The sequence below is a fragment of the Phragmites australis genome, chromosome 5 (genome assembly GCF_958298935.1).
Source record: "Phragmites australis chromosome 5, lpPhrAust1.1, whole genome shotgun sequence".
Lineage (NCBI taxonomy): Eukaryota > Viridiplantae > Streptophyta > Magnoliopsida > Poales > Poaceae > Phragmites > Phragmites australis.
In genome coordinates, this window is record NC_084925.1 from 44,681,865 (window position 1) to 44,692,782 (window position 10,918).

Sequence of the window (10,918 nt, forward strand, 5' to 3'; positions counted from 1 at the left end):
ATATCTATGATGGGACTGACTGGGCCCACCAACCCAAAAGAAAGCATGATAAGCTGAGACATTACATATTGCCCCCCCCCCCCCCTCCAAAAAAAATCTCCATTTGTGATCATTGCTTGTGGACATAGCACCATCATTGCACATAAAAATGCCGTCTTGTTCAGCAGCAACCGCTAACCAATAGAAACCTCCAATGATAGACTAGGCACACCAGGCCGCCAAACTGCAATAAGTTCGTTATTGAAAAGCTTAAAGCTGCTCCTATGGCAAAATCGGTAACCGTTTCACCACCCATCTCCTTTCCTGAACTGGCAAGGGCTCCATCCAAGAACCCAATGGCGGTCAGGAGCTCTTGCCATCACCCTCCTTCCGTCGCCATCCCGTGATCTCACACACGGAAGGAGACCTTGAGGTTCGGCACCGCAGTGCGCAGCTGCAATGAGCAACTCTGCAGGATCTGTCAAGACGGTAAGTGCATGCATCTATCTGAGTCACACATGAATTTTGGGTGAATCTTCTGTTCGAATCTTGCTGTGATTGTTCAGGTGTTTGAGGACCAGGTGAGAGGCGTGGTGTGCTACAGAGATGACAGAGGAGTGGTGATCTGCGAAGGGTACGACGACGGGCTGAGGCTCGAGATGCGGCTGCCGGAGAAGGCCTGCTTTCCATGGTAGTAACCCATACTAGCATGTTACTACTTAATCACTTTGCTCCTTCGCAGAAAAGATTAAGATCACATATTCAGAATGCCTGAACCTAGAGCTGCGTTTTGTGTTGTCAAATTGTGGTGCAGGCCAATGGGAATCCGGGTCACCGATTTCATCGAGCTGTCGACGCTTCGAGTCTTGGAAGACGCAGATGCCGTGCATCCCAGCTGGAATGATCAGAAGAGGCATTTCTGAAATGTGGAGCTGATAGAGTGATCACACAAGAATAATTATCTAGAGTTCAGTCGCGTGAGAATAATTACAGGAATAACCCGAACTGCGGACTCTTCACCTCTTCTTGCCATATTTCAAGTTCGATTACATGCGTCACCATCTCCTTTCGATAAACGAGATGAAATTTATGTTTCTGTGAAGCATCAAACGAACTTGTCCATGTTCCTGCTACTAGTGCAGTAGAATTTCAGTACCTCTCCATCACTGCAACTGGAATTATTTCCGACCAAGTTCCCTATGGAGCGAGCAAATTATTTTCATCACTTAAATGATGAGCACTGCAATTCACATCGAAAATCTAAGATGAATTTCCTTTTCCTTTTATTCAGATCGGTTCATCCTCAGGTTAATCAGTCCCGGACACCAAATAGGAAGGAGTATGTCAGAGTCTTCCTTACAGTCCAGATGTGTAAGGAACTCCAGTGCTCCCCAACCACGAGTCCCCCTGGATTAACAGCTTCACAGTAAACCACCAGGCGTCCACGGTGGACATTGACGTGTGCACTCCCTTCCACGTCACCCGCCCATTTGTCGCCGCACCGGGCCCGGTGTTTTCGTACTCCCCATAGTACACCGTACCCAGCGCGGACTGATCCGACCACTCGAGCCACCCAGCCGGCGCAATCGAGCCGTCCAGGACGCTCTCCATCACGACCGTCCGCGCGTACTTGTGCCACGGACGGCCCAGATACACCGGCGTGCCGGCGAGGTCCGACGCGCCTGTGATCCGACACCTGTGGATGGAGGTCCCGGTGTTCTGGTTCACGTCGCTCCGGCCCTGCGCCGTGATGACGTCCTCCTGGCCCGGGCTGGGCTTCCTGGCCTGGATGTCGCAGCTCTGGATGACAACAGCGGAGTTGCCGAAGATGAAGTCCACCGTGCCGGAGATGTCGTCCTCGGCGTAGAACTGGCGGTTGGAGTGCGCGAAGAGCGTGTCCTGGTACGCCTGGATTTTGCACTGGTACACGACGGAGCGGTCGCCGCCGACCAGCAGCGCCACGGCTTGGCCCTTCCCCGGCCCGGCGCTGTTGACGATGCTCAGGCCTTTGGCGATGAAGCCCGAGCCCATCGCAGCTGTACGATACAAAGATGACAAAAGGCGTTGGTACGTACAATATCTAATATATAAAACATAAGCTGATTCTCACGTGATCTCTTCCCTCTTCTCTTCTCTTATCTAATAAAAATAATTTAAATTTAAATAATTTTCTCACTTTTTTACCGCCCTCGTCTTCAAAAATTTCATCTCGTTACTTGTTACAGATATATAACATATTTTACTAATAAAAATAAATAAACTTTATAAAAAAATTAGCGGATAATCTTTTTTTTTTCAGATTCCATCTAAATCTAAACTATGTCATCCTTCCAGCGTATTCATTCGACGATACTCACATGACGCATTCACATCTTTATACTTAAGTTTATACTTATATTATCACACATAATATTTACATCTTTGTTATAACTTATGAACAATTAGCTAGTACAATTAATTAAAGTGTACTTGCGAGCACAATTACAAAATGTCAAAAGTGAGCGTCATGGCAAGTGAAACATCGCAGTCGTAGCATTTGACGGTGCATATATGCCTATAGAGCAGCCATGAATTCATGCAATGTACTGCTAGTGTACTGCATGCAGATGAGATGGCAATAAAGCTTAGAAAAGTGTCGTGCATCTTACGATCAAATCCAACCGACGCTTCTTTCGCTTGCCTGCCCATTTGCACTTAGAGGTACTGCAAAGTGCAAATATATAGCACTTGTTGTGTCATCTGGGCTATCTATGCTTTTGCATAGCGGATGGCCAGATAGTAGAGTAACTTCACTCATCAAGGCCAAATCACTTTACACGTCGTACGTGAAAAAGAAAGTTGTTACCACCAAATCAAAGAGTCCATAGAAAGACTTCCTCTACTGGTGTCGCTTTTGTACTCACTACTTAACGCACACGTACTTCCTTAAGTGAAAAAAGAAAAAAAACAGTTTTACTTGCTTTCAACCGGCTAGAATTTCCTTCTCTTTTTTTAATAATGGAATATAAATCATATCCCAGCCTTTACATCCGTGATGCATACAGCTATTGTCTAGATTTTTTTTAATCTTTTAGTCACCTAAAATTGCACGGTGCTTAGCTTCAGAAAAGTTTTTTTGGAATCTGACACTACCCCTAGTTTAATTAAAGTGCAAAAAAATTAAGCCTGAATGACGCCGTAGATGACTTGATGCTCGGAGTAATTTTGTTGGGCCAAAGCACTAGAGCTTCAGTACTGGGCCAGAAATCGATAAGCCTGTAGTTGTACGGCAAAGTGTGTGACAGACACGTGTGCATCGTGCATGAGTAGATAGATGGCTACGTACTGACGGTGGCGGAGGAGTAGGTGGTGTAGCCGTCGGCGACGCTCTTGTGCCCGTCGACGATCGTCTTCCCCTTGCCGTCGCCCATCAGTATCACGTTCTCCTGCTGGTACGAGATGCTCACGCTCTCCTCGTACCGCCCGGCCTTCACGTGGATCACCTTCCTCCTAGCTCCTCCTACTACGTGGCCACCGCGCGCCTCGGAGCCAACCGGCGCTGCCGCCGTGACGGCGGCGATCGCCTCATTGATGCTTCTGTGCGTCCCGCTGCTGTCCAGCGCCACCACGGCGTCAGGTGTGATGTTGGTCACCGGGAACTCCAGGAGTTTCTTGTCGCGTTCGGACAACCAGGACGGGAACGTGCTACCTCTCGGTGACGGCGCGGGCGCGGAGGAGGTCTGGGGGATGCCACTACTGCCCTTGATCTTGTTGACGTGCAGCGCCAGCGCAGTGCTGATGAACTGCGCGAGCGCGGCGACCTGATGCCGCAAAGCGTCGCGCCCCGCGGAGGCCGGCACGGCGGCGAGGCTGTCGTTGCACGTGCCCTGGTTCGTCAGCGCGGCGCTGAGCCACGTCGTCGCCCCGTCCGCGTCGGCCGAGGAGCCCGCGAGCGCGTCGCCGAGCTGGGCGAGGCTGATGTCGAGGAGCTCGACGCAGTCGTGCATGCCCAACAGCGGCACGGTCCGCGCGGACGCGGAGAGGTTGCGTGCCAGCGCGCTCGTCGACGTGGCCCGGGCCATCGCGAACTGCACGGACGCCGCGAATGGGTCACCGGCCGACCGCACCGCCTCCGCCGACGTGAGCGCCGTCTCGCATGCGCTCGGGTACGGCGTCGACCGACAGATCAACGTGACGTTCTTGCTCCAGGGCGGCGCCACTGCCGAGGTGGCGACCCTGGAGACGACGGCCACATTGCTCGTCGATGCCGCCTCGTGTCCCTCTCTGGCAGCAACAGGCACCACCGTCGCGAGAGCTAGCACCGTGGCCATGGCGCAAGACCACGCAACAATAGCTGATAGTAACCTTCTCTTGTCTTGCCTCTCTCGCGAGCTTGCCCCACCAAACGTTTCCATGGTTCTAGCTGAGCTGCGTGTGCTCGTGTTGTGCACATGCAGTGCGGGTCTCAGCTGCTGTGCACGTCTTGAGTCGATAGGTGCATGGGTACAGTATACTACAAGGCAAGGGGTTTTATTGAGCTGGCACGGTGCCTTTTGCGGCCTTGTTTTGTTGGTCGCATCAATGCTCGACGCAGCGCGAATAAGGGAGAAACTGCACTCTGGTAAAATGGGAGTACTGCATTCACGTTCTAAGTGTTAGGTCTAATCCTTAACTAATTAATATGAAGGCTTAGCACTAACGATTGAATACCTGTAAAGCCGAAGCGTTTGTGCGTACTCGAGTAAGGAGAAGCCATCAGGCTCGGGGCTGATTGATGATGAGCGTAGATTGCTTGGTGAGGATGTCGCTGGCGACGGGGATGAAGATGTCGCCGGCGTGATGAGATGGTTGATGTAGTCGCCCGTTGGTGAAGTTCACGTCGGTGCATTGACGAAGGCGATGTGGATGGTGATGAAGACGCCGGCGAGGTGGATCGGGTTGCTGGTACGGTGAAGTAGATCGGTGCGGTGGTCGTGGACGACATGGTGACAACCTTTGCCCCACTGCTGCGTAAGCGCAATTAATGATTGCTAGGGTTTGGCTATGTGCAGGTATGGCTAAACCTCATAGGAAAATCTTAGCTTGTGAGGTGCCAGCCCCCTTTATTTATATAGTGCAGCGTGAGATGAGACCGTAATCAATTTATTAGTTGTTTTCCTGGTCAAAACGTGTAGATAGGCTCAAACATCCAACACTAAGCTCTAAAATCATGACCAGATAGAAATACTCGGTGCAGAACAACAAATATCAAACCAAAACAGACCTGCAGAAGAAATATAGTCGATAGCTCGTCATTTTTTTTTTCAAAACAGATAGCCCGAGGATGTCGGGTAACCCCTAGAGGACACGGGGAAGGTCCTGGTGGTCGACATCGAGATTGAGATCGTGGAGGGCCTTGACGACAGGGGAGAGGCCGACGACGACGAAGGCGTGGAGGCACGCAGGGTAGGCGCGGAGGAAGGTGGTGAGACAGGCGCGTGTGACGCCGAGCTTCTCGAGGTAGGAGAGGACGGGGATGAAGTTCTTGTGGAGGGAGCAGGCGAGGAGAGAGCTCGCAGGACAAAGCTAGCAATGGGGGGTTTGGGTGGTCAGTATTTCAAATACCATCCACTTCGGAATTACTTATTCTTTCTCTTTCTCCCTCCATAGACCATGTTAGGGCCTGAAATTTTGCAGGATGGTTCGTTAATCCATCGCCCATGCAGGCATGTACATGAATTTTTTCAGGATACTTGGGCTCCTGTGCCGCCGGAAAATTGGGGACCTGGAGTGGTCGTTATTTGAAATAACCGCCACCCTGTTGCTGCTTCTCTTTCTCGTTTCTCCCTCTATAGTTTGTCTTAGGTTTTGAAATTTCGTATAAGGTGTGGACGAGCTGGTAGTTCAGTGGTAAAACTCTATAGATAGAAAGAGCCGACGGGAGTTTGACTCCCGTTTCGCATCCAAAAAGGTTTTCAAAGTAGATCGCGCAGAGAGGATAAGTCTGTTAAAAAAATTGTACAAGGATTCGATGATCCATTACCCTTGTGCATGAATAATTTTAGGTTTTTTAGGAGTCTGTGCTTGCAGTGATCAAAACGATTGGAGTAGCTAGATGTTACAGCAGCGAGCAGCAATCAAGCGATATCAAATACTCGTGCATGCCCGACGGCGGCACGGTCCGCGCGGACGCGGAGAGGTTGCGTGCCAGCGCGCGCGCCGACGTGGCCCGGGCCATCGCGAACTGCACGGACGCCGCGAACGGGTCACCGGCCGACCGCGCCGCCTCCGCCGACGTGAGTGCCGTCTCGCAGGCTCTCGGGTACGGCGTCGGCTGACAGATCAACGTGACGTTCTTGCTCCAGGGCGGCGCCACCGCCGAGGTGGAGACCCTAGAGATTCGGGGCAGAACAACAAGCATCAAAGCAAAACAGAACTTCAGAAGAAATAGTCGATAGCTCGTCACGTTATTTTTTTCCCCCAAACGAATGGCAGGAGCTCGCCCATTCATTACAGAGAGAGATAAAATCCAAAGGTTACATCACCTGTACTAGGACAGCACGCCAGCAGGGCCAAACACAGTGCAGCGGAGTACACAAGTTCAATAGCTCATCGTGGCTAGCTTTGTTTCTGACTTGAAAGATTGCATGAACTAAAGTGCATTCAGATCAAAGATGCCACAATGCGATGAGCACTGATGCAGTGATGCTTACCTAAGAATCTATGATATATGTCCAAGCAATGCTGCCTGCTCTTGTTCTTGTTGGTTTCCTATACACTACTAAACAATGCTTTGAACGGTCAGCAGCTCTGAAGTCAGATCAGAGCTAGGCAGTAAGCACTATTGCTATCCAGTTGGTGCTTCTGCAAGAGCTTAAAGTATACTGATAGGAATAGACAGTTAAACCACGGCCAAATCAAACAAAAGTTTGGTTGATGTAGAGAACAACATACCCTGATAAAAAAACGATCATAATGCATTTAGTTTCATAGCAGTGAACTCTTGGACAAGACAGCATAGGACATATTCTCTTATCTGTAACAACAAATTTTCAACAAAACCATAAACATACTAATCAATTGGCCATGGCAAGATGGCTACATGGAACACAAAATGTAAGCTGTACACGTCCTGAGAGTATTTGGGCAAAAGTTACGCTGAACATTCGAGTTACAAAAAGTAAATAGTGTACATGTTACAAAAATCTGAATCATATTCTATGATCATCCACTGTCTTGAGTAACATAAATCAACTACAATCAGATTTTTTCAGTGGAGCGAGATTTTCATCACTAGCACATTACTTATCTCTGTTGTCCTTCAGCAACTCTTTGATCTCCTGCTTAAATTACCAACGGATCTCACGCTATCATCTCTGAAGTGACATATGATCAAAGGCTATACCCGAGTACCTCTGTTATCGTTGTTAATCCCTTTGAGATGTTGCTTGGACAAGCACTCTGACAACCTCTGGTGCCAAGTTCCATCTACACCAAAGCCTTCTTATCAAGCATGTGACGATGCCTGCACAGTAAACAAATTTCAATTTAAAATGCAAACAACCAATGGTGCTACTGACTGACAGTGATAATATAACTTTTAAGTCCTAAACATAATTAAACAACCAACTGCAATTAACTTCAAAACTTTATAAATTATTTCGATTTATGATTTCATCTTACTATTTTCAACTGAACAGAACATAGAACTTCCCATCAGGCATTTTCAAACTAGACATTTAGTTTCATCTTGTTCCCCACATCATTTCATAACCATGCACTAAACACTGCTCACTATGTAGTATGTACTTGACTACAGCCAATTACCATATTGTTATCGAGTTCCCTGCAATAGGGCCTCCACTCTGTTTACTTATACATTTCCACCCCTTTTTCTAATTATCAGAGCTAGAATAGACACTCTTTGACCTGTAAAAACAAGCAAAATAGTACTTACTTGCTTATATGATGTTGTTATAACACATGTTGAAAGAACTTTGGGATTATCCTCCACCAAATCTGAGACAAAATGACCTTTTTCTGTAATTTCACGAATCCTCACAAATCGCTAATCTGCCGCAGACTTATTCAAATGAAAGCAACAAGAAGAGATTACACTCACTATAGCATGACTGTTCGCCTATATAGCACCTCATCGTCGGTATCCTCGTTATCATCATCAGACACTAGCTGGCTGCCTGGCATCTGAAGCTTCCCACCCATTATAAATGAAGGCCCTGGTGCATCCCCTTCAATAAAATCCCCTCGCATCCTTTCCTCAAACCTCTGATCACTGCAATTCAAGAACCAATCCAAGCTACACCTAATCCCCTTACTTGCAACTCTCATGTACCTAGGCTTGATCCTTGACTCCAAGCTGTATGTAAAATACTCTGGATAATCAAATAGTTCACTTATAGGTCGCTTCATTTCACTCTTGAAGAAGTACAAACTGTTCTTCATGAGCTCAATCCGCTGCAATAGAATCTGCGGGCACCGGACCACCATCCGTGCAACATCCTCATTGGAGATCCCACGTCCGCGAAGGAACTCCACGGGCTTCAGAACCACATTCTGATTCAAGCTTACAAGCTGTGGCAACTTCTCGACGGCAAGGGCAAACCCATCTGGGTCAATTTGGAGCTTCAAATTGAAGAAATACTGCTGTGCCGCTAACTTTGCTTTCAGCGGCAGCCCAAGAATAGGCGGGTACTGAGCAATCACCAATGGAAGGGCTTCCTTCCGAATGCCAAAGCTGAACAATGCCTCCACGTTTGGTTTGACCGTCTCCTCAAGATCATAACCGAGAATGTACGGTCGCTTCTCGAGGATCCTCGCCAGGATCCGCATGGGCAGCCCGAGAGAGGTGATGTAGTCGCAGAACGGTTTGATGGTAGTGCCAACCCTCATGCCAAGGAAGAAAGGGAAGTGCGTTACCATGGGACCGATGTCTCGTGGCGCGACACCGACGATGCCAACGAGGTAGGCGACGGAGGTGCTGATGGTGCCGTCGGGCTTGAGGCCGAGGATGTCGGGAAACCGCTCGAGGACACGGGGAAGGTCCTGGCGGTCGACATCGAGGCCGCGGAGGGCCTTGACGACGGGGGAGAGGTCGACGGCGACGGAGGCGTGGAGGCACGCGGGGTAGGCGCGGACGAAGGCGGCGAGGCGGGCGCGCGTGACGCCGAGCTTCTCGAGGTAGGAGAGGACGGGGATGACGTTCTTGCGGAGGGAGCAGGCGAGGAGGAGCGGGTAATTGGAGAGGTCGTCGGTGGAGAGGCCGAGGCGGAGGAGGAAGTCGAGGCGCTCCTGGAGCACGTCAAGGGAGGAGGGGAGCTCGACGGCCTCGAGCTCGCCGGCGGGGTCGGAGACTCCCGCGGAGCGTAGGAAGTCGAGCGCCAGCACGCGGGAGACGAGGCGCTCCTTGCGCCCCTGGATGACGCCCCACGTCACCGATGGCATCTCGTACTCCGGCGGCGCGGAGGAAGAAGCTGCCGACCTCGAGGAGAGCCACGCGAGGAGGGGCCCTTCGCGCGCGGCCCCCGCCGGGCCGAGGCTCCGGAGCGCGCGGGCGAGGGGAAGCATGGCTGCGGCGGCGTGCCGGGAGGGAGCGGCACAGGCGGCGGCGAGGCGGAGGGCAGATAGCGTGGTGGGGTTTCTGGGCCGTGCTGAGAAATGCGCGTCCGATTCTTTTGTTCCGGGCTCGGCGAATGGGTTGAGAGGCCGACGAGTCGTGCGAGCGGGCTGATTCGGCAAGTATGGTAGAACGGGCCATTCAAGGAGGAATGGCGGGCCGTGATTTTGGGTGTCTCTGACGAGGGGAAGCACTGCTCGAGTTTTTTTTTTTACATTTTCTAACTTAAAAAATTAAATAAATAAACTTTGGATTAAAAAAATTACAAAATAGACGTCCACCGCCATCTCAAATTGATGCAGCCATATACAAACCTAGAGCTAAAAATAATTTTAAACATTACTCCATCCTATAAGAAGAAGCATTTATTTTAAGACCGACCCACTTTCTATCTAGGATTTTTTTTACTAGTCCTTTATATTGCAGCGTGTCAATCGTCAAATGCTTTGACAATTTGCCCGGATCAGATGAAGCAATAGAGTTTTGAACCAGACGCTTTGATCTTTGGTTATCCTTCATAATAATAATATCTCGGGGTAGAATAATGAATTTTTCCAGAAATTTAGAAAATTATTTGATGCACTAACAATTTATAGAAGTTATAAAAGTACTTTTTAGATAATTTTAGTTTAAATTATACACATAATTTTTAGTGAATCCAATTAAAACATATTGTACATGGATTATGAAATATGTAAAAAAAAATAAAATTTTAGAGTAACATAAGACTACTTTTTTGAATATAAGAGATGGAAAGAGAAAATTTAGCGGGTCTAACCGCCCTCTCAGGTGGCTTCAAAGACTAATTGCTCTCTGAGAGGGCGGTAAGACCTGCGCTTGCCATCGTGGTATTTTACCGCGTTTTGAAAAGGCTGTAACCCTTTTGAGAGAGTGGTAGACGTCTATTTTTTAATAAAATTTATTCGGAGGCTATTTATTTAATTTTTAAGTTAAAAAAAAAAATCGCACTGCTCTGGGCCTCTGGCCTGGTTTGCTTCTGAGTGGTGAGGAGGCTTATATGGACTATTGGGCCAACGAGATGTACTATGTTACAGCCCTCCCTTGCGATTTTTTTAATATATTTTTTCTTTAATATTTTCAAGAATATATGCTTATTTGAAAAAATGGCATGTACAGGCTACCGTCGCTCGTTCAACGGGCGAGAACAAAATCTTTCCCGTCACTTATGCCCTCCGGTGGTTAGTGCATTAAATAACAGAAGAAAGTCACGTCTCGCTCGTTTAGTGGGCGAGAACTTCATCTCGCCCTGTGAACGGACGACACGTTCGAATTAATTTAATTTACAACAGAATATGTATATATAGATTTTTTTAATATAACTTTTGT

The 10,918-nt window shown here is 48.7% G+C and overlaps 3 protein-coding genes across 3 annotated transcripts; 1 reads left to right on the forward strand and 2 right to left on the reverse strand.

Moving 5' to 3' along the window:
- Positions 1 to 130: 130 nt before the first annotated feature.
- LOC133917743 (uncharacterized) lies at positions 131 to 1,200 on the forward strand. Its single transcript, XM_062361606.1, has 3 exons — positions 131 to 468; positions 546 to 670; positions 794 to 1,200. Exons 1-3 carry the CDS (start codon positions 439 to 441, stop codon positions 900 to 902), a joined length of 264 nt encoding a protein of 87 aa, XP_062217590.1. The 5' UTR covers positions 131 to 438; the 3' UTR covers positions 903 to 1,200.
- Positions 1,201 to 1,297: 97 nt separating this feature from the next.
- On the reverse strand, positions 1,298 to 4,511 carry LOC133917742 (pectinesterase-like). The gene is made up of 2 exons (XM_062361605.1): positions 3,305 to 4,511; positions 1,298 to 2,015 (listed from the first exon to the last, which is right to left on the reverse strand). Exons 1-2 carry the CDS (start codon positions 4,371 to 4,373, stop codon positions 1,336 to 1,338), a joined length of 1,749 nt encoding a protein of 582 aa, XP_062217589.1. The 5' UTR covers positions 4,374 to 4,511; the 3' UTR covers positions 1,298 to 1,335.
- A 2,475-nt stretch (positions 4,512 to 6,986) lies between these two features.
- Positions 6,987 to 9,629, reverse strand: LOC133919943 (transcription termination factor MTERF4, chloroplastic-like). The gene is made up of 2 exons (XM_062364523.1): positions 7,895 to 9,629; positions 6,987 to 7,462 (listed from the first exon to the last, which is right to left on the reverse strand). The coding sequence occupies exon 1, from the start codon at positions 9,520 to 9,522 to the stop codon at positions 8,059 to 8,061; it is 1,464 nt and encodes a 487-aa protein (XP_062220507.1). The 5' UTR covers positions 9,523 to 9,629; the 3' UTR covers positions 6,987 to 7,462; positions 7,895 to 8,058.
- Between the last annotated feature and the right edge of the window lie 1,289 nt (positions 9,630 to 10,918).